Consider the following 26,514-nt stretch of genomic DNA (forward strand, 5'->3'; position numbering starts at 1 on the left):
TTTCAGCAGTTCTGTTTACTCCTGCAGGGATCTGCCCAGATAGGTGAGGCCAGGGGCGGGGTGAGTTGTGAGAGGTGGCCCAGAGCAATGGCGGTGACCACCACCACAGCCGGTCCTGCTTCCATAGCTCCCTCCTCTTTGCCGGAACTAGTTGGGCTGCGAATCTGTGTCTGCGGTCCACAGTTCTCAGAACAGCAAATACTCTGTTCTTTTGATCTGACACTGCTACTGTTCTGCTTCTAGCACCGGCCAGGTGGGGGCGGGGCGAGCTCTGGGAGGGTAAGGAGGGGGCGGCTTGGCTTAGTGCCTAAGGCTTCCGTTCTCTGCTGAGCTTCCATTCTCTGCTCAGCAGTGAGGGCTTAAACCACCGTTTTCAGCCTTCTTTTCTCCCCCCTCCTTGTTTTCAGCCTTAGTCTTTCCTCCAAGGTCACTGCCATGAGCGTTGAGTTCAGCCATGTTATATGCTGTCCCCTCAGCCCTGTGGGCCATAAACGGAGCCCTAGCAGTCCAAGTTCTTCCCTCTCCCGTAGCTGCAGTAGTTCCAGGATGCAGCAAGCTCGGAGCACTGACCTAGGTCTGCGTCCTGTGCCCGCCCGTGCGGCTCGGTCTCCACACTTCTCCCTTCCCTCCTACCCCGCTCATGTGATTTGCCCACCTTTAGGTAAATTCAGTAGTGGGCCTCTTTGTCTTGCCTGTCTGCAGTGCAGGGAGTCCTTTGTGGAGTTATGGTTGTTCGATTAGTTGTAAATTCCAGGGGAGAGTTACAGAGGCTCACCTCACGCTGCCATTTTAATGACGTCATTCGGTATTGTTATTGATTTATTTATAGGAAGAGTTTTACTTTGAAAATGTTAAAGTAGAGCTTTAAAATCAATACCAAACACTTAATATTTTACCAAAGAAATTTTTATTTTAAATGTCCATATGTAAGTGTAATATTATCAGTTGAATTATTTTCTAGAACTGTTGCTTTGGCTCCAAAATATTAGAGTATATGCCACTTTTGTGGAGAAACTATTTGCATTACTTTGTTTTTCGATTCATTTTATTGGTAGGTAAATGATATCTTTGTTAGCATTTTAATAATTTTTTAAAAATTATCATGTATTTTGAACAGTATATTTTTTAGAAACCTTGTGTCTCTATTACATACATTTATGTTTTTTTCATGATACAAATGCAAGTGTCATTTGTTTCATTAAATATACTCTCTTGATGTCTATAGATTTTTTTCTTCATTTGTATAAAATTGGATTGTTACTAACCATAATACATGAGCAGCAAAACTCGGTAGCACATGGATAATTAACTAGCTATAATTATTTTTATTTTCTGGCCTTTAATTTCAAGTTGTACAGGAACCTTACTAAATTAATAGAAATCAGGAAATAACATGTTCTTCTTTTCCACAGTGGCAGCTAGACTGTCTTGCTTGCCTGCTGAAGTTAATATGCCAGTTTGCTGTAGATCCATCCGATTTGGATTTAGCTTATCATGATGTCTTCGCCTGGTCTGGTATAGCAGAAAGCCATAGGAAAAGAACTTGGCCTGGCAAATCAAGAAAGGCCGCTGGTGATCATGCCAAGGGTCTTCATATACCAAGATTAACAGAGGTAAAGTACAAAAGTTAACATTAAATTGTAGTAATGAATTCTATTTATGTTTTAGGAGAGCTTGTACATTCTCATTTTTACAAAGTGAAGAAATACACAAATTCCTAAGAAATGCTATCCAAGATTACTACAGTAGGACCCAACAGCTGAAGTAATGCCTTCATTTTAAAGGAGCAGTAATTATGAAGCAAGAATGCTTTTCAGCTCATCATCTAAAATTCCGGAATAAATTATGTGGCATTTTAATGTTATCTGTAGGCTTGAGTTCATTATTTGGGCTGATATATATATATATATATCTATATATATCTATATCTATATTGATCGATCAATCGATCGATAGTTATAGATATACATATGCATGCTTACAGGAGGGATCCCATTGAATTGGGGCTTAGGCTTCAGAGAAGAGACTTCTGCTGCCTTTTCTGGGTAAAATACTTCTGCAACAGTGATAACACAAAAAGCAAGGAAATAATCGCTCTACTATCTTAGATTAATGGAACCTAATAGGAAGTCAGCAGGCAAAGGAGGACTTTAGTTTGTGACATACCAGCCCTAGAATTGCAGAGCAAATGTGTATATAGGATGGTAGATTTTCAGCTGAAGAAACAGTGCAATAACCTGCACATGCAGCATTAAAATTAGAATTACTTTTGACTGTGGAGTCTGTTTTTCCTGTAATCAAATATTTGCCCTTCCAATGTTTCCATCAGTGAACTGGGAAGTGGGGAGAGATGAAGACGAGTTTTTAGTGAAATCTCTTCCTCATTTTGAAACCTTTTGAGAATGATGCCTCACCTTATACCTGCCCAGGAAACACCAGGATATTGAGTTATTACTGATACAGAAATATTGTAGTCATCATAGGTTGGAAACTGCTGATATAAATGGAAACCCGAAGCATATTTTCCGTTTGGAATTTTGGGAGTTAAATGCGAAAAATGGTCTGTGCTGGTATTCCAGATCATTTGCAGCTAATACAATTAAAAGAGACATGGGAACTACAATATGACCTAAATGTGATCTGCGCTGTTGCATATGTGAACTATTTGCTTTAACCTTACTAAATGTTTGATTTTTTCCCAGAATAAACTTACCAGGTTATAATATAAAAAACTCAAATTGATTGTGTTCCCTTCCATCAACTCACTAAATACTTTCAAAACTTTTGATCCTTATTAGTGATTTCATCTTGAGATAATAATATAAATACATATATAAGTACATATATAAAATACATATATATGGAGTTTTAAAAAGAATGTTTGTTTTTTAAAAAATGTATGCAGTTACATGCTTACTAAAAATGGGAATATACAAGTGAATCTTCTCCCCAGTCATGGGTGACTACCATTTAATAATGTTGTGTTATCTTTTTGGAGTTCTTTCCTACACACAAACCAGTGTTAGCTTTTTATAGTTTACAAAAGGTGCATAATATATTTTACCATTTGTTTATTTATCATAATAATTAGAGCTTAGTATGTAAATTTAAGCTGTTTGGAACAAAATTTTTGTTACACTAATTCTGGAGACAGAGCCATCAATTTTGCTATATTATAGATAGTAAGTAATTCTTTTAATAATTTACTGTCATGCATTATTTCATTTGTTCTCCTTAATAGCGTTTTAGAAGGATCAAATTCCAAATTCAGCTTTCATGTCCAGCCTAAGCAGTTTTTCTTGAAGCTTTCTGATTTGCCAGGGACAGGTTTAGTTGCTGTTCCTTTGTTTTGACATTTGGCATGTTGCATATACTTGTGTTACAGTGTTTTCCATGTTACCTGCTGCACTGGACTAATATTTCCAGGATAGGAATAGTGCCTTCTGAATAAGTGTCCAAAGTGGGTTCCAACCTACAGAACGGATTGAACATTTTAAAATTAAATTAGCAAAATTTCCCCCTATTATATAGATGAAGAGCTAGGATTTAGAAACTAAGTGTTTATTAGAATCATGCAGCTGGAAAGTTAATAAACTAAACACTGAACCTCAGAATTTTTATTCTAGAATCCATGCTCTGTATTTCTGGTATATTGCTTTTCTGTATTTATTTCAGGATGGTTGAGGAATTGGCCACTGCTTGACATTTTTTTTTTTTATTTTAAAAATAAAAAAATATTTAATTCTTCAACCACCACCCCCCAAAACCATTAATAAGTAATATATAATATTTTTCTCACCCAATTGGGTGACATGTAGAGACTCTGGATCACAGGTAAAGAATAGTTTTGCCTGTTTATTTCTAAATTTTGAATATACATATATATATATATATTTTAATTTGCTGTTCTTAAGTTTGGTTAAAAAAATCCTGGTTTTACATGACTGCCATGGGGATACAAAAGACAATTTGGGGAATATAATAATGTAAAGATTTTGTAGGTTATCCTATGGACACTTGTCTTATTAGGGAGACCACTTTATGGACAGTGTAGGTGCCTAACCAGTGCAGCATACACCTGAAGCTGAATAATGTCAATTATATTTATATATATATAACAATGTGATATATAACAGTCACATATATATAGATATCTATATATATATATATATATATATATAGTCACAGGATGTGGAGTACAGCATAAGGAATAGAGTCAGTGGAACTGTAACAGCTATATACAATGTCAGAGGGATAGTAGATTGGGGGAGGAGGGTTATCACTTGGTGAGGAGTATAAATATCTGACTATTACATTGTTTTGTACACCTGAAGCTAATAAAAAAAATTTCTAAAGGAATAAATATTTTTAAAGAAAAAAAATGCTGGTTTTCTAATATTTGATATTTTTACAGCATTTTCAAATAGCCATTTTTGGGATATTCCTTCTCATAGATAAAAATTAAAATAATTTGGATTCATGGGTGAAGAATGCATTTTTGTGTTTTAGTATATTTAAGGATTTTTTTTAATGTTTTATGTTTTAAAGGTATTTCTTCTACTCGTGCAAGGAACCAGTTTGATTCAGCGACTTATGTCTGTTGCTTATACATACGATAATCTGGCTCCTAGGTATGAAGTTTTTATCATAATTTATGTATTTGTAGTAAGAATATGTTTTAAAACTTCATTTTGAAAAAATGTAATACTTAATGGAAAAATTGTTATGGTGTTTTAATGAATTTCATATCACTTATCTAGATTTGCATATTATCAACGTTTTGCCTATTTTTATCGCATGATCATGAGCACATATTTTCTTTGTGTGGCTGTGCGAACACATTTATTTACATATTGTCCTGAATCTTTGAGAGTAAGTTTCAGACATTATGACCATTTACTCATGAATAACTTTTGATGTGTATCTCTAAAGACCAAGCACATTTTCTTAACAGCTAGAGTAAAATATTCAAATTTACAGAATTTAACATTGATATAATACTGTTATCTAATATACAATTGATACTCAAATTGTCTCATTAATATTTTTTATGACAATTCTTTTCCTGGTCCAGGATCATGTACTGCTTTAGTTGTCATATTTGTTCCGTTTCCTTTAATCAGGGGATTTTCTTAGTCCTTCTTTGATGATATTGATGTTTCTTAGTAGTACAAACCAATTATTTTATAAAACACCTTTCGATTTAGGTTTTCCTGATTGTTCCTCATGATTAGATTCAGATTATACATTTTAGCAGCAATATGTGTCTTTCCCAGTACATACTGGTGATGTCAGTTTGTCCCATTATTAGTGATATTAATTTTGATCATTTAATCTGGTTTCCTGCATGTTTCTCTACAGTAAGGTTTCTGATTTTTCCTTTGTAATTAAAAGTAACATCTGGGAAGATATTTTGCAGCTGCTTAAATTTCCTAATAAAATTTTCATTGCTTGATTTTTAGCATTCAGTGATGATTCTTGCCTGAATTAAATATTAGTATGTTGACAAACTAGTAATTTTCTAACTCTTCCCATTTTATTCTTATTAGTTGACATCTTATTGTGAGGAAGAGCTTTCTCTTCCTCACTTTATTTAGTATCAATTTGGATTTGTGGATTTTTTTTGTTTCATTTACAAGTTGTAATTCATTACTATTCACTTTGCTGAAGCTGTACATGAGTACCATGGTCTCTTCAAGCTTTGTTCATGTGTCCTTTTGACATAACCTATTATTTGGCATAGAGGGGAGGAATGTTTTTTTCCTGTTACTACAAGATCTTCCAGGCTTGTAATTCCCTTAGTTCTAGAATCAATCAGTCATTTCTTTAAGAAGCCTTGTTTCCTGTTGGTGGTAACCTACAAAATATAGGTGCTTGATGTACTCAATGCTACTAGTATTTCTTTGCTTCTGGGCCTTGGTGGACAGAGCTGAAAAGTGTTTATAAGAATATAGTTAAGGCATGCAATATAATTCCATTTATTTGGTCTATGTTGGAAATTTTTTTAAATGTGCAAAATTTCAACACAGAAATTCAAATATGATAATTGCTGGCTAATACATGAGGACCTGACTGTATGCCTAAAGTAACCACATAAAGTATGTTGAAGTATGTAAAATTAATTTCCAAGTATTCTGTAGGTGTTATGTTGGGCTAAAGTTTTCCATAGTATGCAAATGATTTATAAAGCTAGTGTGAACACCTTTAAAAGTGCTTAACTTTGTTTGTGGCTAATAGCTAATTGGCTATTTTTAGATACTTTTAAAAGTCACCTTCATGGCAACGGTTGCATATAAATAGCATGATTACTTTAATGTACTTTTCTTTTGTATCTGTCTCAATTGAATTCACATTCATTACTTGATTAGTATCTGCTTTATCCCACTAGACTCTTAAGTTCTATACAAACTGTATCTGATTTTGCTCACCATTATATTTTCAGTGCCAAGCACCATACCTCGTTGTTAGTAAAACTTAACACATTTATTAACTTGGGGAAATGAAGAAAGTGCTATAACATGCCCTAATTTGTATGATAAAACACATTTTACATCCCAACCACCAATTACTCTTCAGCTTAATAATTCTTAAGTCTTCCTCCTCATCCTCTAACACACACACTACATCAGGATCCCACACACTACAATATAGTGAGTTAAGGCAATTCATTGACTGCTGTGGTCTGTTTTTTGTTCACTTTGTTAACTTCACACAATGAAAAATAAATGTGCAGATTTGATACCAGCTGCTGCTATTCAAGCTGGTTCACTCTGTGGCAATTCTCATTTTCATTCCAACAGTTCCATTCTTAAAGAACTCATTATATTTTTGTAATGTGAGCTCCCCCACCCCATCCCTGTGTTTTCTCAGCTCCTGTTTCTGCACCATTACCTTTTCATAGGCTCTCACCTTCAGTTTATACCGTTAGGAGATTTTACCAATTAAGGCAGCTACAACGAACTTCTGCCTGTGTTATCAAAAATTTTCTAATGGTACATATTTCAAAGGTGGATGGGTGGTTGCTCTGGTAAAGTTAAATATATTGTACCGGTATGATAAAAATTCAACATGTAATATGGCCAAAGACTTGATTTGTAAAGTTTTAACCTCTTAGTACCTTTTACTTTAAATAATAATTTGGGTGAACCTTGCTTTTTGAGATTTTGAAAGGTGTCTTTATGAATTATAGCAAAGTGGGGATATCAGAGATGGTGCTTTTTTTTCTTAAACAACTTATTTGTGAGGCAAATAATCCATATTTAATCATTTTGTTAAAAATAAAAATTTTAATATTTAGTTTTCTTTAAATTGAGGTAATACGTTTTTCCATTGAAGTTACTAAAAGTATCATGGAAAAAACTGGAGGTGAAATAATACAGAATTTATTCAGTTTTCTCTACTTTTTAACAATTTGCTTTTAACCATTCCTGATAGAAATTGGTGTTAACAATACAAGAGTGTTAAACAGAAACTTCATGGCCGAAAGCTTTTCTGAAAGAAACAGCTTATTTAGCCAAATACTAGCCAGAAAAGGACCAAGTCCTGGGGCAAGAAGTCTAAACCACCAGGAGCAGGGCTGGTTGGAGTAGCAACATGTCCACCCTCCTGGAGTTGATGGGCTCTTTTATACATTACATTTTGAGGAAGAAAGATATAAGTTGTTTTGAAAACAATTTACATTGGCTATAGATAAGGGGGTGGGTGATAAAAGGTAAAGTGGTGGCTGTTCTAGGATTTGTACATAGTCCCTAAGCAAGAAATATTAGCTACTTTTGATTGCTTTCAGGCAACACCCCCAAAAGTTTATGTATAAGCAGGATCGGTGGCTTTTGGTGGTTGCTACAGAAGTTGATTCAAAGCTCCAGTATACTTTCAGGAATATGACCAGTCTCTTGTTAGTTGGCCCATGGCTAATAGCTGGTTAAATACTTTCGTCCCTTTCTGTCTGTCTCCCTCTGGCCCACTGTAATTGAATTTAGGACATCTCAGAATTTTTCTTCTGTCAAAGGAAGGGTGTGTCATGTTAATATTTTTGTTTTCACTTGAAACTGTTATAGCCTTACTTTTTGTAATACACATATCTTTAGTAACTAAATCATGAGCAGTTTTTAGGGTTCACTTATTTCAGTCAATGTTGGATTCACTCAAATTTTGTTTATTAAATGTGAACATTCAATTGGTATTTGCTATCGTAAGATTTTCCCATTGATTTTTAAAATAAAAGATAAAGACCATAGGAAAAAAATAACAGTAGCTTTCTTAAAAGTCTAATCTTTTGGAGGGAGAGTGGTATTTACTTTAAGAATATATGGTAATAAATTATTTTTAATTCATTGCTGAATTTAATTAGTGGTGGTGGTATGTTTTTATTTTACAGAGTTTTGAAAGCTCAGTCCGATCACAGGTCTAGACATGAAGGTAAGGGTTCAAAAAATTAATTTTTAATAGGTAAAGATTTGGATAGCTAGATACATTTATACATAATATCTTTAATAATGAACATTGTGTACAGCATGGGGAATAGAGTCAATAATATTGTGATAGCATACTATGGTGTCAGATGATTGCTGTACTTATCGTGGTGATCACTTCTTTAGGTATGTATATGTTGAATAACTATGATGTATACCTGAAACTAATATAATATTGTATGTTAGCTATATTTTAATAAATCTTATAAAAAATAAATAATGAACATTGTGTTTTCTTTATAGCACAAGACCTTATAATAATTTTTTTCTACTTTTTCTTTAGTTTCACATTATTCAATGTGGCTCTTGGTGAGTTGGGCTCATTGCTGTTCTTTAGTGAAGTCTAGCCTTGCTGATAGTGATCATTTACAAGATTGGCTAAAGAAATTGACCCTCCTTATTCCTGAGGTAAGATAAAGATTTAAGATTACTACTGTTGCTCTTCATATTTTTTCATAGTATTATTAGCATTGATAATGAAAAAGAGCTAATGGAAACAAATGGACATAGTTCCATAAATATATCACATCTGGAATCTGCTTATTTAATCCTTTTAAAATCTAGAGTGTTTTGAAGTAGGTAACTTAAGTGTAGTGCGAACATTAAATATTTTGTAACATTCATATTTGTCTTTTTCTGAAATACTTGTTTACATAGTGATTATTTTACTTTGGGTTTTTTATTTTGTTTTGTTTTTGTTTTTAAAGATTTTATTGCGAAAGGGGAACAGGACTTTATTGGGGAACAGTGTGTAGTTCCAGGACTTTTTTCCAAGTCAAGTTGTTGTCCTTTCAGTCTTAGTTGTGGAGGGTGCCGTTCAGCTTCAAGTTGTTGTCCTTTCAGTCTTAGTTGTGGAGGGTGCAGCCCAGCTCCAGGTCCAGTTGCTGTTGCTAGTTGCAGAGAGCGCAGCCCACCGTCCCTTGCGGGAGTCGAACTGGCAACCTTGTGGTTGAGAGCCCGGGCTCCAACCAACAACTGAGCCATCCAGAAGGCAGCTCAGCTCAAGGTGCCATGTTCAATCTTTAGTTGCAGGGGGCAGAGTCCACCATCCCTTGCGGGACTGGAGGAATTGAACTGGCAACCTTGTGGTTGAGAGCCCACTGGCCCATGTGGGAATCGAACCGGCAGCCTTCGGAGTTAGGAGTATGGAGCTCTAACCGCCTGAGCCACCGGGCCGGCCCCTATTTTGTTTTGTTTTGTTTTTTAATTGCTTTTTTCTGGCGGTGGAGGACTTGAGTGTTTATTTCAGTAATTTATATTTTAGAGAAGTTTCTTTTGCTTTTCCTGTTTAATTAGAGTTTATCCTTAGGTTGTTGTTCTGGATCTGTCCCAGATAACCATTGTGACATTTGGGCAAGTTCCCTTAGAATCTGTAAAGTGTTCTAGTTTAAGTACTTTCTAAATTGCTTCTAGTTCTGAAAATGTTTTATCCTGTTACTTTTATCCTGTTACTTAATCTTGTAAATAAGTTGTTACGAATATCCTCTCCTCAATTTTTTTTTTTTTGTCTTTTGTGTTTGTCTTTTGTTGTGTTTATTTGGTTTTATTTTATACCTGTATTTGGGATTTCTAAAATACGTTTTTACATATCACTGTGTACTTTGGGATACTTTATTTGATCATATGTTGTTTATATGCATGAGTATGTGATCAGAATATTTTAAGAGCTATTACTTAAAGAAGCCACCTAACATGTTATTTTTGGCAAGATAGTAACCTTAATATTAACTTTTTAATACTAACTCAGACTATCTTTGGAACTTGGTTTTTCATTTAGACTGCAGTCCGTCATGAGTCTTGCAATGGTCTTTATAAGTTATCTCTGTCAGGGCTGGATGGAGGAGACTCAATCAATCGTTCTTTTCTGCTGTTGGCTGCCTCAACATTGTTGAAATTTCTTCCTGATGCTCAAGCACTCAAACCTATCAGGGTAAGATTTTTTTACTGTGAATGTTCAGGAGCAGTTTCTGTTTCTGCAGTTTTCTTTGCTTCAGGTTTATCATTGTATTATATCCTTACAGTAATTTTGAGTACTTGTTTACTGTATATAGTTTTTACCAAGAGGATAATAGTTACATAGTTCTTAAAGTGACAGTGTTGTGACATAATTGTGTCCATGTTACAGCTAGGAATGGAATCTGTGTGCTTTAATTTCAGCTCTGGGGGATCCCTCATGGATATTCTGTTTGGAAATAGCATCTGTTCTTACTAGGGTCTGGGCCTTGTGTTAATAAGTTGAATGATAGAAACATCATAAATGTAGCTTTCTTCTCATTGTTACACAGGTTGGTTTTTTTTTAAATTATGATGATATTTTGAATTTTCAATTTCCTTCCCTGCTTCAGTGTATATACTAGCCTTGTAAAAGACTTCTATCATATAATAAATCCAGAGCCCATTAATAAGTTTTACTAGTCCCAGAAATATATCATAGGATTTACATTTTTTTCCTCCATATTAATCTATCATTGACTATGTAAGAAATATGTGTTCTTTCTGTTTTTCAGATTTCAGAACTATCCTGTTTCCCCAAAAATGAGACCTAGCCAGACTATCAGCTCTAATGCATCTTTTGGAGCAAAAATTAATATAAGACCTGGTCTTATTTTACTACACTATAAGACCAAGTCTGATGTGATATGATATATGATATGATATGATATGATACCGGGTCTTACATTAATTTTTGCTCCAAAAGACACATTAGAGCTGATTGTTCGGCTAGGCCTTATTTTCAGGGAAACACGGTATGATAGGCCATTGCATGTGGGTAGATTCTCATGTTCTACAGGTTTCTTTTGTTCCCACATTTATGTTGAATTCTTAATTCTTATCATATTATTTAGCATTATACATTATTCATGTCTTTTCCAAGTAGGTTATAAGTAATGTGAGAGTGGTGTTTTTCTGAGAGTTCTCATATTATTCACTTACGTACCTAATTATTCCATTTTACAGAAACTAGGAGTGTTCTGTTCATTTTTTTGTTAAATTTTGAATACTGTTTAGTTTGTCTTAGGATTTAATTTTTTTCAGAAAGCCTGTAGTTTCTTAAATATATTATAATTTATTTCCTTTTTTAAAATGTTTTCACAAAGTTAAATTTTTTTTAATAGATAGATGATTATGAAGAAGAACCAATGTTAAAACCTGGATGTAAAGAGTATTTTTGGTTGTTGTGCAAATTAGTTGACAACATACATATAAAGGACGCTAGTCAGGTATGTTCAGGAAATTATACATTAACTTGTTAACAGAGATGAATTATATACATGTGTGTTCTTAACTTTATATATTCTTATTAAAAGCATTTTTGTCAATCTATAATGAGTTGAAAATGTCATCAGTTTTCTTCTGTATTTTATCTTTCTGTTCTGCTCTGATTCCTTTCTTCCTTTTACTTTGATCTTTGTTGAAATGTCTTCATATGGTACCTATAAGTAGTTTCTTGTCTCTTCTGCGTAAGATTTGTAAATCTTACACAAGATTTTACATCCACAAATATTACTTGGAATGTGAAATTTAGACTTTAAATTTTATTAACAGACATCTGTAATAGAATATAGATTCAGAGTTCTGAATGTAAAATAAAATTGTAATTAAAATACAGGTTATTTTAAGCTAAAGAAACAGTATCAGTTTGTTGATGTCTTTTTCTCAGACTAGACTAAAACATTTTCATCCAAAGAAATGTTTAAAACAAGTTAATTTCAAAGACAATCTTGTCATATAAACTCTTATTTTTTCTCCTTTATAAATTTAGTAAGCTAAAATGCATCTAAATGATTTCAGAGAAAATCAAAAACACTTGAAGAAGATACATTTCTCTCAATTTTTTATGCATTTCAACGTGCAATATATGCACTTTACATTTAAAATATCCTATAGTGTTTGCACTTACTACTTTTAAGAAAAAGTTTTACATCTGAATTCTTAGTTTTTTAACTTTCCATTTGAGAAATAATTATAAAAATTAATACTGAACATGTTTTAATTTACTTCATTATTATTCATAAAATGTTGATGCCAGATAAACATTGATTTTTTTTTAACACCTGGGATTGCCCATTTAAAGTAGGAATCTATTATTTCTTTCTTGCCAAAGTTATTTTCCTTCATAGAGATCTGAGTTTCTTTGAAAATCCTCCTATATTGAGTTCTATTTTATAAAATCTTTTGTTTGCTCAGTTACAATAAGAATTAAAGCTTTCTGAAATGTTTAACTGTACATTTAAGTTTATTTTTAAAGCCTAGTTTAAAGGCGGTGTTAAAAACAAACCTTAGTGGTATATTATATATTATGTGAATTACATCTCAATAAAATTGTTAAAGAAAAAGAAAACAACAATCCTGAGTATCTTTTCAATAAATTGCTGTGACTATCACAGTGTATTACTGACATTCTATTGTGTCTTTTTTTTGAAAGACTATCAATGATGTGTTCACAATTATAATTTTATTAATTTACATTATAAGTAAAGAGTTACTTATTTAATAGGTAGATTAATGAATTTGATTGAACCTAATTCTTGTTACTTACAAAGAAAAGATTTTTTGTTGTTGTGTTAATAATCTCTGAATTGCTAAACATTAAAATTTATATTTGAATTTTATATTTTCTCTTTGTATTAAGACAACACTCCTTGACTTAGATGCTTTGGCACGACATTTGGCTGACTGTATTCGAAGGTAAAATTTCTTGTGAAATTGACAATTACATTGTTGAGGAAAGATAAAGGACATAATTATGTGAACTGTCTTGTTTTGCTTTTATTCTTTTTTGTAGCAGGGAGATCCTTGATCATCAGGACGGTAATATAGAAGATGACGGGCTTACGGGACTCCTCAGGCTTGCAACAAGTGTCATTAAACACAAACCACCCTTTAAATTTTCAAGGGAAGGACAGGTTGGTATTAAGACATCCAAAGGTCTATATGAAATATATCCAATTTGTATATGGATATGTGTAATTTTCTCAAGCATGCAAACGTTAAGTTTGCTAGAAGTTGATTGCTGTCAGGAAAAGTGAACTTTGAATAAAGTGAACCCTAGAATATAAATTTTTGGCTTGTTTTTAGAATGCAGAAACAAATTTTACTTCCTGTGACTGTTGATAGAAAGACCAGCTTTACTTTAATGGTACAGTTTTGTAGGATTGAATATTTTGAACTAATAACTTACACAGTGGAATTAGTAAGTAGTCATTTTAGAGTATCTTGCTGGCTTCAAATTTTAAAAACCTATTGACATAAAATCTGTTACTGAATAGTTGGTATACTTAGTGACCCTACACCAACAAATGTCTAATTACTCTTTAGATTAGATTATTCACTCTTCCATTGGTACTTTTGTCCATTGCCTGCAGTGAGTAAGTTAGTTACGGTTTGCAAGATTGTTTTCTTGAGGTCACTGATTGTGTTAGGAAACAGGAATAACCAAAAGGATGGAATATTGTCCCCATGGGCATACACTAAGGGTTCTTGAGATAAGCTTGGGTGACAGTCTTATCAATCTTAGATCTGTGCCACTTCCCCTGTTCCACAAAGCTCCTTCCTGTGCTATTTCTTGTAGTTTTTTTTTTTTTTAGTTTTCCATTACCGGGGATAATTTCCATTACTGGGACTAATTTGATTGGATTATAGTCTTGCTGATTGAAGTCTTATATATAAACCAATCTATAACTTTTATTCTAAAATATAAATGTGTTTATTTTTCTGATAACACTAAAGCAACAACTATTGTAAATAAAGAATAAAAATTTAGATATTACAAAGAGAGGATACCTATATACAGAGGGTTCAAAAAAAATGTATACACAGTTTAAGAAAGGAAAGCTATTAAAATTGTAATACTCAATATATACCGATAACACAAGGTGAATACAAGTCACGTTTGACTTCTGCAATTACAAGAGGTGCTCATAGTGGTTACCATCAACGTCCAGACATTTCTGATTACAGCGAACTACTGCTTGAGCAATGTTGACCAAAGTATCCACTTAAATGCATTTTTTTTTGACACCTTGGGTATAGTTCAATTTCCCATGATGCTTTTTTGGTCATGGCCTTCCAGGACTTACTGTGGATATGTTAAATACACAAATATATAATTTATATTATGCAAGTAAGATTATGTGATCTGCTTTCTTCATTTTAAAAACAAATACATTGAAGAGGAAAACTTTAAAAAATTAAACACAAAAGAGGGAAATCTTTATTGACATGGTACTATTTGTAAAAAAAGAACTGCAGGGAACATCTTTGCACACCTGTCCCATTATACTTATATATACTATTAAAAGTAAATTTGATTCATTTTAATCAGAATACATCACTTTACAAAAGGCTATACAAAATGAAATCAGCAAAAGAAAAGTATGGGGCCAAGTCTAGTAGATACCAGGTACACGATTCTCAGAGTCCTGTCCCAGTGGAGTTGCACAGGATATGGTTAATTCCCCCAGCAATGAGTGTTAAACACATGTGAGGTGTTGTCTACCAGGAAAGCTCTTTTGAGCCTAGGAGTCCAGGGTTTTTATCGTGGTGGGTCTTGTAGGCACATAGTATTTGCATAACTTACCCCATTCACTGAAATTTCAGACTTCCAGATAGAAAGCAGTCATTCAGCATAAACCAAATACAAACTGGCACAGCGAGCCACTTTTATCACTTAGGGAAAGTTTTATATCAGAGGAGGGAACTGTTTACTATGCATGTTTCCAGATGACAGCCAAGGGCCAATCTTACAATCCGACCTTTCTAAGGATAGCAGAGTCTCAGTCTTAAGTGTATTACTTTTTTTCCATGCAATACCCCAGGAGATTTTAACCCCAGAACAATGTACCGTAGTATTTGAGATGGGTGAGGAAAATAATTGGTCCTTTGCTACTTTATCAAAGAAAGTTAAGAAGGAACAAATGGGAAAAGTGACCCTTTCTCAGGCAGATCAAATTTAGGAAAAAGTACATTTGAAATGTACTTTACATGGTAAAACCTTGCACCTCAGTTTGAACTTCACTGGTGTAGAAGTTAAGGGCTTGGTGTCTTAAATCCTGACTCTGGCACCTGCCAACTCGATGACTCCAGGCAAGGTTCTTAATGTTTTTCATTTGGGGACCTTTGAATATTATCTGGCACTTAAAAGTTTTCATTTTGACTAAGTTTCTGCTTTTGCTGCTGTTGCCACTACCATTATTATTAGAGTGAAATAAGGAGAAACTTAAGTAAAGGCACAGGCAGTCAAGACAGGGAGTAATGAGTCCTTAACAAAAACTTTTGGTCACTTAATAGAGTGTAAAATAATAGCATTGTCAATGAGAATCGGTAAGAATAAGCTATATTAGGTGTCAAGAGGGAGGTAAGAGTGAAGTTGATCTACCCATTCTGTTTTCTGTAAGAGAAATGAACATTGGGAAGACTTTCAGATGATAGTATATGATGCTGCTTTAAGTTTTTAGAAGTCTTTTAGTAAATTTTAGATTGTCATATGACCTAGTTTACTTTGTAAGTTATTCATTATATTTGGAATATAATTAATATCCACATTTAGATGTTATACTTGGTCTTTCTCTTTTTTTCCAGGAATTCTTAAGAGATATCTTCAATCTCCTGTTTTTGTTACCTAGTCTAAAAGATAGACAACAGCCAAAGTGCAAATCACATTCTTCAAGAGCTGCTGCTTATGATTTGTTAGTAGAGATGGTAAAGGGATCTGTTGAGAACTACAGGCTAATACATAACTGGGTTATGGCACAACATATGCAGTGTAAGCATTCTTTTTCTTTAATCTTTGTAAATTTTGTATGCAGAAATGAGATTTGAGGAGGGAATGGTTTAAAGAAAGAATTAACTATTCACACACTTTACCATTATAAACTTGTTGCTAGGATATTACTGAAGTTGAAAAGTAAAAATTGTTTTTTTAAAAAACACAGATGAGGGCAGGCGAGTTATCACTGTGGGGGATATAAATGGTAAATGTCTATTACATTGTTTTGTACATCTGAAACTAATTTAAAAAAAGAAAGGAAAAAACACAGATGAGAAGAATATTTTATAGATATCTAAAGTACTTAAGCACTTTTTGGTTAAATAATTTAGTGCTAAGTAAAATCAAGTTGTGACAGTCCTTTGAATTTTTAGGGAATGAATTAGTTTTGCTATGTGTTCCTACTAATTTTTTTAAAATGACCATATATAATGTTTTATGTATATTTTACTAAACACATAATGGAGGTAGTTAACAGAAACAGAATACGTTATGTTTAATAGTTTGTTTGGGGGGGGCATCTTTTCCTCCCTCTTTTTTCAGTAGCCCATGCACCTTATAAATGGGACTACTGGCCTCACGAGGATGTCCGTGCTGAGTGTAGATTTGTTGGCTTGACTAACCTTGGAGCAACTTGTTATTTGGCTTCCACTATTCAGCAGCTTTATATGATACCTGAGGCAAGACAGGCCGTCTTCACTGCTAAGGTACAGTTTTCTCACTTTGAAAATTAAAACAAAAGTAAAATTTTGTTGATAAATCTTGATTTTTCCCCCCAATTTACCAAAGTATTTGAGAAAGTAATCGATGAATTTTAAAATGACAATTTGATTACATAACTAACTCTTGTATGTTTTGATTATTTTTACGTTTCAATAGATTACTACTAACATCATGGTATAATTTATTTCTCAAAACAGTGATGGAATATACACAGTCAGTGTATATAACGAATGTGGTATTTTCAATAAAAAATAAATACAAACATTAATTGCATAGACAATAAAGCCTAAAGCAAAGTAGGGAAGTTGCTACCAAAATCTAAACTGGTTTCTTTAGTGTTTATCTCAAAGTAAAAGTGATTGCAGGCCTAATTTGTTTAGGTAAGCTCTGCTTAATTATTTTTGTTAACTTGTTTTTTCTAGTTTTCATTCTTTTTTTACCATGGACTATTTTTAGTTTGCTGTCTGCACTGCTTTTAACATTTCTTGGCAAAACTTTCTTTATGTTTGCACTGGGGTTTTTCTTTTCCTCCATCATGTCCTCTTGATGTCCTGGCTCTGCCCCCCAACAATGTATTGCCATTCTTTATACATCTTCAATCAATCCATAGTATTTGTAAGTGATGCTTTAATGTCTCCAATTTATAGTATACTCAGTGGGTTTTGTTTTTTGGCTTTAGTTATATTGATATTTTTTGAAGTTTATCATCTGAGACAAATTATGATTAGAAAGTTAAATAATTGATTTCATTTAGCATGGAAGTTTTTGTGACTAAATTTGGTGGTCCCATCTGCATAATTTTGTAGAACCAGTTATTAACAAAGAAGTATGTTTTCAGTAATTTTTTCAGCTGGTCTTGTTTTTTCTTCTTCATAATAATGATCACCTTTTAAATCATTAACACTGTCAGGAATTAGTGTGTAGCAACAGAAAGAACAATTAGATGTGCTAATTGTGAGCCTCATAAGTGATATTTTTGGCTAAGAACTAAATTTAGACTTGTGTCTACATAAAAAGTACATACAGAAAAGAATTTGATGTGACTTTGGAAAGTATTCTAGTCAAATGGGCACTTGATTATTTACATGAAAATGTTAGTTTATTCCATTTTCTGATGTTCACAGAAAGCTACATGTATTTTAACTGTGGCAAAACTTAAAGTTTACCATGTTAGCCGTAAATAAGTGTACAGTTCTGTGGTATTAAGTACGTTCACAATACAACCATCACCACTGTCAATCTCCAGAATTTTTTCCCCATCCCCAATTGAAACTCTGTACCCATTAAATACTTAACTCCGTATTCTCCTTTCCCCTAAACCCCTTACAACCACTATTGTTTCCTGTCTCTATGAATTTGACTTTTCTAGGTATCTCATATAAGTGGAATCATACAATACTTAGTCCTTTTGTGACTGGCTCATTTCACTTAGCATAATGTCTTTAAAGTTCATTCATGTTGAAGCATGTATTAGAATTTCATTCTTTTTTAAGGCCGAATAATATTCCGTTGTGTGTATATACCACATTTTGTTTTATTTGTTCATCTGTTAGTGGACATTTTTGGTTTGCTTATACCTTTAGTATTATGAATAATGCTGCTATGAACATGTGTGTGCACATACACATTTGAACCCCTGCTTGCACATCTTTTGTATATATACCCAGTGTAATTGCTGGATCATAATGTAATTCTATATTTAGTTTTTTGAGGAATCACTGTGCTGTTTTTCCATAGTTGCTGCACCATTTTACATTTCTACTGGCTGTGCACAGAAATCCCAATTTCTTCACTTTATTTATTTTTTATAAAGATTTTATTGGGGAAGGGGAACAGGACTTTATTGGGGAACAGTGTGTACTTCCAGGACTTTTTTCCAAGTCAAGTTGTTGTCCTTTCAGTCTTAGTTGTGGAGGGCACAGCTCAGCTCCAGGTCCAGTTGCCGTTGCTAGTTGCAGGGGGGCACAGCCCACCATCCCTTGCGGGAGTCGAACTGGCAACCTTATGGTTGAGAGGACATGCTCCAACCCACTGAGCCATCTGGGAGGCAGCTCAGCTCAAGGTGCCGTGTTCAATCTTAGTTGCAGGGGGCCGAGCTCACCATCCCTTGCAGGATTCGAGGAGTTGAACTGGCAACCTTGTGGTTGAGAGCCCACTGTCCCATGTGGGAATCGAACTGGCAGCCTTCGGCGTTAGGAGCACGGAGTTCCAACCGCCTGAGGCACCGGGCCGGCCCTAATTTCTTCACTTTCTTGCCAACACTTGTGATTTTTTTGTTTTGTTGATAATAGTCACCCTAATGGGTGTGAACATGTATTCTTTCATATGGTAAATATATACAGATGTAGGGTATATATTTATTTAGAAATTGCACATTAAGTGAAATATCCTCGGTTTGACTTGAGTTTAAAGAATTCAGTCACTTCTGTTATGCAGTCAATTAATACTTTATTCTCCAGTAATGAAAATATCAATCCAGATATTTATTCTGGACTATTTTTGTATTTTGAATTATTAACAATTTGCGTGTATTAGATATGTATATATATTGAAAAATGTCATTTTATGTGACTCTTCATAATCTCATGGAATATTAACCCTCCCATATGCTAGGAATAAAATGTAATTGTTTTGCCAAGTTTGTTGGTTCCTTTTATTCAATTCTTATTGCCTTAATATCGTATAATTGTGTGGTAACTACATGTTAAACAGATCCCAATTTCAGTGTCCTTATCTTGTGTCCACAGTTGAATATAACTTATTAGTTGCACTCAACACAAATAATTAGTGTGTACTCTTGGACTATGGGAGGCTTATTCCATGAAACTATCAGAGAGTCTTCAAAATTATGACAGGTAGTAATTTGTAATGATGATAATTCATAGATTTATTTTAATATTTGGATGAGATAGAGTAGATCTAAAAAGTGCCTGGCATGAATGTGGGCGTCTCCTGAAAGGATGGTGTTCGTTACTAAATCTCTATTGAATGAATGTAGCCTGATTGCTGAATCTCAGTTAATGATAATTGAATATTTAGAGGATTTTCAGAGATCTTGGCCAGTATTGCTCTGCAGTGTTTAAAGATCAATTTTTCTAGAAAAAACAAAGGTATAACTAGATGAAGGTGAGATGTCATTTATTAATGTATTTTAGTGTGGGTTTATTTGTGGAAAACAACTTTATTGCACACCTAAGATGTTTTCTGTTTTTACAAAATTGCCAACTTTTAAATTAACATTGCATCAAGTGATCATTGATCTGGAAATCGATTTTTTAAAGATCTCTTTATTCAGTTTTTTTACATAATAGTGATGCCTGTATTTATATAATGAACAAAATGCTCCAATTTTTAAAAGGCTAAGATTGCTGAAGAAAGAATAGACTGTCTCTGTGTTTTTTCCTACTCATAGCTAAAAGAATGCAAATAAATACAGTGTTAAGCACGTTGTAATACTCTCTTTGCTTGAATGTCTAATTTACTACCATCAATATCTTTTAATGGAAAGTTTTCTTTTCATTTCCAGTATTCAGAAGATATGAAGCACAAGACCACTCTTCTGGAGCTTCAAAAAATGTTTACATATTTAATGGTATGTTTGAGAATTGTGTATGGAAAACTAATTAGATATACCTTTTCACCAAAGCTGAAAACATTAAATGGAGTTCATTTGTATTGACTCTATCCTGAGTGTTTACTCTTATTATTCAATTTGAATTTGTCAGTTACTGGTATTCTTTGTTGTAATGATTTCTAACAGCCATATTTCAGTCATCTACATCTTGTTATTGTTATTGTTTTGATGTTTATTCATGAACCTTGTGAAAATTTTCTTATTTTTATTTGAGACTTAGATTTGTTTATTTGATTGTTTTATAATCCTTTTCCCACCTCCCACTTTTCCTTTACAGGAGAGTGAGTGCAAAGCATACAATCCTAGACCCTTCTGTAAAACATACACCATGGATAAGCAGCCCTTGAATACTGGCGAGCAGAAAGATATGACAGAGTTTTTTACTGATTTGATTACCAAAATTGAAGAAATGTCTCCAGAACTGGTTAGTACCAGAAAACTAAAGTGTCTTTGAACTTTTTACAGATTTTACCAACTTTAATTATTGACTTTTTTTTTTTTTTTAAAGAAAAATACAGTCAAAAGTTTATTTGGAGGTGTAATTACAAACAATGTTGTATCCTTGGTAAGTTTTCTACCTGTTCTTTGCTTTTTTGGAAATCTTAGTGTGTATTTTAGCCTATTATGATAAATTACTGATCTTTGACTGTTGATTGAACAGGATTGTGAACATGTTAGTCAGACTGCTGAAGAGTTTTATACCGTGAGGTGCCAAGTGGCTGATATGAAGAATATTTATGTGAGTAATATAAATATAAAAAATATATATATAAGTATATATATTTTTAGACGTTTTTCTGCTTTTAACTGTTTGTATATGGCAGATATATTTGTCATCTTGAGAGAAAATAACTTTCATATTTTCATCTATTTTTTTTATTCTTTGCTACTCAAATAAGAACTAAAGGTAGACCACTAAGCTGATATTTCCCAAAGTTGAAATACTTCGCTTTTGAAATTTTTAGTAAGATTCATGGAGCATTTTGTCAGTACAAGGGGAAAACGATTTACTGAAATTAAGAATTCATTTTTTAAAAAGTATTTGATTTCCTCTGTGCATTCTCTCCAAATTGTAACTACTGATTTTTGTATTTTTGCATACTGTAAACAATAATATGAAACTTTCAAATGTTGTTTTATACACAGGAATCTCTTGATGAAGTTACTATTAAAGATACTTTAGAAGGCGACAACATGTATACTTGTTCTCATTGTGGGAAGAAAGTACGAGCTGAAAAACGGTATGTTTTTCAAATCTAATTTTTATCATTTTGGTAAATCATCAAATGGAAGTAAAGCACAAACTTAGTATAAATTAATGTTAAGTTTTTATGAAAATTATCTGATTAACTTTAAGATCAGCTTCTTGGAGCTCATTTTTATACAGTAACTTTTCATTCAGTTATTGAAATATACTTTCAAACACCCTTAAATTTTTTTAAAAAATTTTTGCTTTTTAATTAATCAGGTATTTATTAAGATCTGTCTATTGCTTAGCCCTCTGCTCTGCACTCAGTGGAGCATAATAGTATACTGATGAACTGAAGACGTCCTCCTCTGAATCTCTAAATTGAGAGATTTTTTTTTTCTTATGAACCAGCCCTCAGATAGCTGGTTTAGTACAGGGTAGTTGGGTAAAGATGTTTCAATTCTGCAGGTGAGTATTGAATGACTAATTAGAAATTAGATTGAAAGAGTACTATATGCAGTTAGTTACCAGGAGAGCAAAGGCAGTGAAATACAGTTGACTTTGTATGTGCAGGAAGTCCAGGATTAGGTCAGCCTATGTCATTTTGGTAGAGGATTTGCAGTGACCAGTAATAGAAAACAAGATTGGTAATATACAGTGACATCAAGTGATTGACATTTAGATTTTGGGATTATCTGCATAATTGGTTGAAACCATTAGAACATCTGACTGAGAAAGAACATAGCTATTGTAAAGAACTGAGGCTTAAGCCAACCTAAAAGTGCAGAGAGAAAAATAACAGAATCAAAGCCAGGAAAGAAAGAAAATCAAAATAGGATGGTAATCCAGAAATTGGGGAAGAGACTCTCAAGAAGAAGGTATTTCATTGACATAGTTCACAGAGATAGGGAAAAAAATAACAGCTGAGTAAAAGCATTGGATTTTTCAAAAAGGTAGTTTAGTTGTGTATTTTGTCACGTTGCAGCAATAGAAGCAAGGTTGTCAGGATACATGGCGTCAAGTATAGATCATTCCTTTTAGAAGTTTGACATGACAAAATAACAGCAAGGAAGATGGAATCTGGAAAGAGCTTTGGAATCAAACAGTAGTTTTCTAGATGAAATAGATCAGATCAGAGCATGTTTGAAGGGGGAGAATGAAAAGCCATTTGCTTCACATTGCTTAAGAGAAGATATTTCCAGGTAAAAAAGCATTTGAAAGGAATGTATTCCTTTTCTCAATCTTCAGAAGTCATTTGCAAAAGAGAAAGGTTGTGGGTGGGCATACTCAAATGAAAGCATAGCTGTGCAGGCAGTTACAAGCAGAAGACAAGCTCATGAATTGAGTCAGGGTAAGAGTTTAAGGACTCACACAGAATGGAGTCAGTCAAAGGTTTGTTACTGTAGAGGAATATAATGAGGAGTCAATAAAAGATAATTGAGAGACTGAGTCATGTTCTTTGGAGAATCTCTTTTCAGTTGGGATAAATAAACTTGTTGAATAAATTTGTCATTCTTAATAATCTGCTATGTCTTGAAACATTTCCTTCTTTTGGCTAACCCGATTCTACTGCTTTTTTGAAATACTGTCTCATCTCTCCCAGGTTAAATGTTATTCAGTCTTTTATACTCTTACCATCCTTTTAGATGCTTGTAATAACATAGTAAATGTTCTACAGAAATGGGCTGAGAATCATGTACTGCTCAGTCTTCATACCTCTGGTTTTTCTCAGCTTGTTTGTTCTTTCCTGAATAATTTTATCTACCACCATAACATTAATCTCCACTGACATGCTGCTAATGATTCCCAAATCAATTTACCTGATTCAGAATGCTGTGCTCTTCCATCTGTCTTACTTGTGTGTCTCATAGATTTACTAGGTCTATAACCTAATTTCTCATCTCTGCAGATGTGTTGATGTCTTTCATCCTCTGACTTAATGCATGGTTCCACTGCCCACTACAAGTCTTCTAGTGACTTTTAGCTTTCAGGATAAAGTTCATAGTCTTAACATTACACACAAGGCCCTTCATCATTTGACTCTTTTATACTCTATACCTCATCGTTTATTTGCCAGTCTCTCAAATAATAAGGATGAATTTTTAGACTTATTTCCTTTGTTTGTGATATCCTTCCTCTTCCTTATCTCCCTAAATTGCTATTTTTCAAACTAACCTCTTAGTTTAAACAAATTCTCTTTTGAATCCTATGTAGTGAAGTATTATTCCTCGAAATGTATATTTTTCATAAATTCAAGCTTTTATAGTTTTGTTTAAACCAAAATTTTGGTTCTTTTAAACTTGAACTAGCATTATGTCAACTGCAAGATGTCAACTGAACTAGCATTATGTCAACTGCAAGTAACTAACTAGTTGACCTGTTGCTGCTATTGTTGTAATATCAGGCAACACTTCTTTTTTTTAATTCTGAGATCAGATCAAATGTAGAAATCTTCCTAATTAATAAAGGTCATTAGTAAAACCTTTGCTCAGAACTGATTAGCCTTTCATACACACATATCCCTCACCCCACTCCCAATCTCGTTTATCCGTCAGCAAGTCCTTAGTTACCATTGTCACCTTTATAAACTCTCTCTCTCTCTCTCTCTCTCTCTCTCTCTCTCTCTCTCTCTCTCTCTCTCTCTCTCTCTCTCTCTCCTCTCAGATATAAACCCTCATTGTGTTGAATTACTTTTATACTTCTGTTTCTCAGAGCTACAGAGATCATGCATCAAGCTGACTGGAAGGTCTTCTGATGCTCAAATTTGGCTCTTTTCAAGACAGCACTTATTAAATGATACTTGCTATGCAGCATTCTAAAAGTTTTAGGGAGTAGGCACTTTAATCTCCGTTTTACAAATCAGGAATTAAGCTCAAAGAGGTTCAGTAACTTGTTAAGGGTCATTCATCTAAATAAATGATACAGCCATACTTTGCAGTTATAGTTCATAAAAATACTTTAGTCTGTTATTTAAGGTGGAAAAGAAAACTGAACTAAAGAATTCCTTGCTTTGAAGTATGTGACTCCATTTTATGCTTCCATTGCACCTTTGCATGTATTTATGGTATTTACCAGTCTACTGTAATATTTTTTTTATTTTTCTTTTTATTTATTTTTCTTATCTAGTAAAGCCCTTTCAGAATGAAAAAAGTCATGCCTTGAAGTACTTTTGGAAGACAATTGTTAAGTTACTTTTTTCCTCTTTTTTTTTTTTTTCTGTCTTTCAGGGCATGTTTTAAGAAATTGCCTCGCATTCTGAGTTTCAATACTATGAGGTATACATTTAATATGGTCACGATGATGAAAGAGAAAGTGAACACACACTTTTCCTTCCCATTACGTTTGGATATGACACCCTATACAGAAGATTTTCTTATGGGAAAGAGTGACAGGAAAGAAGGTACTTTTCTATCTCTTGCCTATGTTTATTGTAAATTTCCATAACAGGATAGTCATAATTATAAAGTTGTAATCGATTATACATTTAAGAAAATTAAATTGAATCTTAGAAAAATGTTTTTAAAGACAGTATGGCACATTCACTTAATTACTAGGTATTTAGTATCTACTAGGCCTGTGTTCTAGGCATTGGGGACACATTCGTGAACAAGATAAGCATGGTTCCTGCCCTTGTAGAACTTAAAGTCTAATGGGCGATTCATTTATTGAACAAGAAATTACGAACATAATGTGTTGTCAAATAAAACAGTGACTATACCACAGATCTAGGGGAATCGGCTTTCATGAGGAGGGGACATTGAAGCAGACCTTGAGTAAGAGCTAGATTGGGAGGAATGGATAACTTCTTTTGCTGGGTGGGGGCAGTGATGAGATGGGCAAAAGGCAATGGCCAGATCATTTTGTTTGTAGGCCATGTTAATAATTTTGATCTGTATTCAGTGTGAAACCTTTGGAAGATTTTAAGCAGGGAAGGGAGGGGTGCAATATGGAAAAGGTTAACTATAGCAATAGACACAGATTACAGGGGTATGGGGAGGCCATTCTGGTAAACCTCAGAGATGGTAGCTTATATGAGAAAACGTACCAGTAAGGTTGGAGAGCAGTGTATGGAGATATGGTTAACAGTACTTGATTGAATGAATAAATGAATGCAACAGAATATTCAACATCTATTTACTGTGTAATTTGCTATTATAGTAATGGGAATATATTGACAACAAAGAGCAAGACCTCTGCCCCTATGAGGCTTACATTTCAGTCAACTCTGCTGCTAGAGGGAGGAGGAAAAGTCAAGAATGACTCAGGTTTTTGGCTAAATCAGCTAGGTAAATAGGGGAGTCAATATTTCTAGAAGATTGCTAGAAAGAGGGAATGTGGTCAGAAGTATTGAATGCTAAAGAAAAGGAGTAGTTCCAGTAAGAACCTGATGGAAAATAATCTAACGTAGATCTTTGGTTATCTTTATCAGAGTATTTTAATTTGGCTTTTGCAACAGGAAGGCAGATTGCAATGAGTTAAAGAGGGTGCTTGGTTTATAAGTAGTTACCTCCAAATTGTCATTATTTCCACAAGACCAGTGATTTTTAGACTTCTCTCTATGCAGTTCAAGGACTGCAAAGGTGAGGAGGAATGGAAAATAGATGAGAGAATAAAGTAGAAAGAACAGGTCCAGCTCTTGCCTTTTGCATTCTTCTTTAGCCAGAGAAATTCCATTTTACATAATAAGGGTCCTGATAATGTTTTCTTTGTATAAGAAGTTCTGCTGATT

At 33.6% G+C, this 26,514-nt stretch overlaps 1 protein-coding gene and 1 non-coding gene across 8 annotated transcripts in view; one reads left to right on the forward strand and one right to left on the reverse strand.

Annotated features, from left to right (window-relative positions):
- USP34 (ubiquitin specific peptidase 34) overlaps nucleotides 1-26,514 on the forward strand; it is a 209,536-nt gene that overhangs the window by 135,113 nt on the left and 47,909 nt on the right. For 5 of the 7 annotated variants that reach the window (XM_033125154.1, XM_033125155.1, XM_033125148.1 and 2 more), the window contains 16 exons: nucleotides 1,413-1,613; nucleotides 4,549-4,631; nucleotides 8,378-8,418; nucleotides 8,755-8,879; nucleotides 10,249-10,401; nucleotides 11,588-11,692; nucleotides 13,105-13,160; nucleotides 13,258-13,378; nucleotides 16,053-16,236; nucleotides 16,783-16,946; nucleotides 20,489-20,554; nucleotides 20,874-21,020; nucleotides 21,105-21,161; nucleotides 21,258-21,335; nucleotides 21,743-21,837; nucleotides 25,013-25,185. In XM_033125154.1, the coding sequence (XP_032981045.1) occupies nucleotides 1,413-1,613; nucleotides 4,549-4,631; nucleotides 8,378-8,418; nucleotides 8,755-8,879; nucleotides 10,249-10,401; nucleotides 11,588-11,692; nucleotides 13,105-13,160; nucleotides 13,258-13,378; nucleotides 16,053-16,236; nucleotides 16,783-16,946; nucleotides 20,489-20,554; nucleotides 20,874-21,020; nucleotides 21,105-21,161; nucleotides 21,258-21,335; nucleotides 21,743-21,837; nucleotides 25,013-25,185 (1,849 nt within the window). The remainder of the gene's footprint in view (nucleotides 1-1,412; nucleotides 1,614-4,548; nucleotides 4,632-8,377; nucleotides 8,419-8,754; nucleotides 8,880-10,248; nucleotides 10,402-11,587; nucleotides 11,693-13,104; nucleotides 13,161-13,257; nucleotides 13,379-16,052; nucleotides 16,237-16,782; nucleotides 16,947-20,488; nucleotides 20,555-20,873; nucleotides 21,021-21,104; nucleotides 21,162-21,257; nucleotides 21,336-21,742; nucleotides 21,838-25,012; nucleotides 25,186-26,514) is intronic. The other 2 variants (XM_033125149.1, XM_033125152.1) reach the window with 1 other exon arrangement.
- On the reverse strand, nucleotides 24,492-24,571 carry LOC117033518 (small nucleolar RNA U2-19). Its single transcript, XR_004424909.1, has one exon. It is a non-coding gene; the product is annotated as a small nucleolar RNA U2-19 (small nucleolar RNA).

Source organism: Rhinolophus ferrumequinum, chromosome 13 (genome assembly GCF_004115265.2).
Source record: "Rhinolophus ferrumequinum isolate MPI-CBG mRhiFer1 chromosome 13, mRhiFer1_v1.p, whole genome shotgun sequence".
NCBI lineage: Eukaryota > Metazoa > Chordata > Mammalia > Chiroptera > Rhinolophidae > Rhinolophus > Rhinolophus ferrumequinum.